Source organism: Octopus bimaculoides, chromosome 5, assembly GCF_001194135.2.
Source record: "Octopus bimaculoides isolate UCB-OBI-ISO-001 chromosome 5, ASM119413v2, whole genome shotgun sequence".
NCBI lineage: Eukaryota > Metazoa > Mollusca > Cephalopoda > Octopoda > Octopodidae > Octopus > Octopus bimaculoides.
Genome location: NC_068985.1, coordinates 118,324,754 through 118,327,725, shown reverse-complemented (window position 1 = coordinate 118,327,725; position 2,972 = coordinate 118,324,754). Strand labels below are relative to the sequence as shown.

General features: G+C 32.3%; 1 protein-coding gene across 2 annotated transcripts in view; it reads right to left on the bottom strand.

Annotated features, from left to right (window-relative positions):
* The window catches only part of LOC106883672 (PRKCA-binding protein), a 28,170-nt gene extending 27,430 nt beyond the window's left edge, over positions 1-740 (bottom strand). Inside the window, exon 1 of one of the 2 annotated variants that reach the window (XM_014934773.2) lies at positions 579-740. In XM_014934773.2, coding sequence (XP_014790259.1) covers positions 579-658 — 80 coding nt within the window. In that variant the 5' untranslated portion in view covers positions 659-740. Of the gene's footprint in view, positions 1-90; positions 110-578 lie in introns of those variants that run through there. The other variant, XM_052967956.1, reaches the window with a different exon arrangement.
* Positions 741-2,972: the final 2,232 nt, after the last annotated feature.

The window sequence follows — 2,972 nt, the reverse complement described above, 5'->3', positions numbered from 1 at the left end:
TATATATTAGTCTAACAAACTCCAGTTAAAGGCGAAATTTCGAAGTCACGGTGTCAATTATTTTTTGTAGAAATAAATTTTACACTATACTTAAGTATGCTGAATATTCCTTCAGTTAATGGTTGGATGTTTTCATACAGGTGTGCCCAATAGAAAATTATATATATATATATATATATACATACGCGCGCACACACACACACATACAGGGAAGGGGTGAATCGAAGCTCTGTCAAACATTTTTAATTGCTGTTTATATATAATTTCAAACAAAATGTAACGAGAATTGAGTGATTGATCAGAGGGTGGAATATAAAAGCATATTCTAGATCACATTTCATAACAGATGTTGTTATCGACAATCGCCGTCCTTTGTTTTTTTTTTCTTTTTAGATATATTATATAAAATTCATTATTTATATTTTCAAACTATATTATCATTAACGTTATCGTTAGTGTTTTTATTGCTGCTCATATTGATTGATTTCATTTGAAAAACGTTTTTGTCTGTGCACAAGGAAGTTCGACGTAACAATTGAGAAATATTTAGATTCTGTCAAAGCCAATATTTTACTTACAGCTTATCCTCTTCTAGTTCATAACCTAAAGCTCCTTCATAGTACATAGCGTAGCCGGCAAGAGTTATTTCAGATATCATATGAAGTATGAGGATATTTTTGTGTGTCGGACATTTATGTCAACGATACGGCCATAAAAAAAAAGACAATGTCTATCGATTACTTCCCTTGACATTTATTTACTTTCTGTGGTTTTCAATTGTTTTTGTTTGAAATACCGCGCCCGAATATTTCATCTTATATTTAGTGATATTTGAGAAGATATATTATATATTTAAAATTTCTATTGTTTGTTTTTCTGTGTGACTAGAAATAAGAAAAATAAAAACAATCACACTATACAAAAATCTATAGTTACCTCCCTTACATTACTTTTTTCCTCTCTCTCTCTCGCGTTTTAACTACCATCAGTTAAGTGGAGGCATGATATAAATGGAAAGATGGATCTGCCAAATAACTGGGTGTCATAGGACTGTTTGATCAAAGTTGACTTGGGGTTATAGAACACAAACATATAACGATAGTGCGATGAGGAAACCTCTAGATATTCACTTGATTTGTTATAAATTTGTTATAACACCAACCAAATTTTCTACAACTTGCCCCCTGCTATCTTAAAAACAGAGCATGCATTAAATAATATAGATATAGATACATTAGGCATAGAAAAAAAAGTTGAAATGGTCAAGGCCTCTGCACAAAATGTCAGCCTACTCCATCAAATTACACCCTAGTGTCTTTTAAAAAAGAACATTTCAATTATAAGTTTGCAAAGTATAGCTGACTTCAAGCTATTCATGAATATGTCTCAAGAAAATCATTTTAACATTCATGATGTGTATGTTGGTTGTATAGTGACTTAAAAGAAACGTAAGAAACTTATCCACTTTGATATAAAGATAGAGCTGGATTAAGGCCAACTGATGCCCTAACCACAGTCTGACACTGATGCCTTCTCACCCATTTTATTGTCTAACTGACAAGATATAATGAGAATTGAATATGAAATAATAGATTATAAATTCAGTTTTATTCCAGGTCCTCCCCAAGGACAGACACCACAACTATATTAAATACTGCCTGTGTTTTTTTAAAACTATTTATTTAGAATTAATGCAATAGCAAAAATGCAAATTTTCAACCCTGTATACAAGGTGGTGTCAGAAAGTTCTCAAACCAGGCCTAAAAACACAATAAACAATTCTCTAAAGGAATTTGAGCTCATGACCACCTTAAATAGATAATCCAGTTTACTTCTAGAAACCAATATATTTCTGGGGGGTTTTGTCTTTTTTTTTTTTTTTTTTTGTACTGGTGAAATTAAGGCAAAACCTATTACAATAATAACAATGATTATTATCCAAATTAATTAAACTATGAATACAATCCAGGCTAGGATTTCTTTTAAGTTGGTCATCTCTACATCCACTATTAACTTTAGGTGTTTGTCATCATCTATTTAACACTTTTGTGATCATATTTTCCAATAAAATAAACTGTTTCCTTTACTTTTGAAAATAATCAACAAATTGAAGGAACTTGGTAAAAATGATCATTTTCTAATTATTTATTCTGGCTGGGCTTCCATCCAGTTCTTGAAGAAGAGGCTATTTTACCAAGCCCATTATTGCCACCTTCAGTTTGTGGACAGAAGCCAATCCCTTCAAATTGTTGATAAATGTCATATGATGTCTCCCCCGCTTGCCAATACCATGCTGTGGGTCCGCAAGTGCACATTTTCATGTTTCATTTTAAATTGATGTTAAGAACATATTTTAATTTTAAAATAAAGTATCGATTATATATCTTAATTCAATATGAACACTTTCAAACAAGATTTTTGCTTATCATAGAACCTGAAGCGATCTCATGTCTCATGCATCAGGTACCAAAAGAGGTAACCGATGTTTCAAACCAGATGGAAATTTTAAATACAGATTCATCACACTTTTTTTAAAGATAGAAATTGTTTCTGAATTTTACTTTCCATTTTTCTGTAGAATGCAGAATGTTTCACCAAACGTTTGAAGCATTCATCTGTAAAGTGCAAGCATTCTTTAACTGATTCGTTTAAGTTTATTGTGGACAATGATAGCAGTTTTAAAAAATGTACAAAGACCAGTGGATAACTTGAATCTTTCATTAATGTTCTGGTAGTATAACCAGTTTGTCAGTATAAAACACTGAATCAAGGTGGTGAACTGGTAGAAACGTTAGCACACCAGACGAAATGCTTAGCGGTATGTCGTCTGTCGTTACGTTCTGAGTTCAAATTCTGCCGAGGTCGACTTTGCCTTTCATCCTTTCGGGGTCGATTAAATAAGTACCAGTTACGCACTGGGGTCGATATAATTGACTTAATCCGTTTGTCTGTCTTTGTTTGTCCCCTCTGTA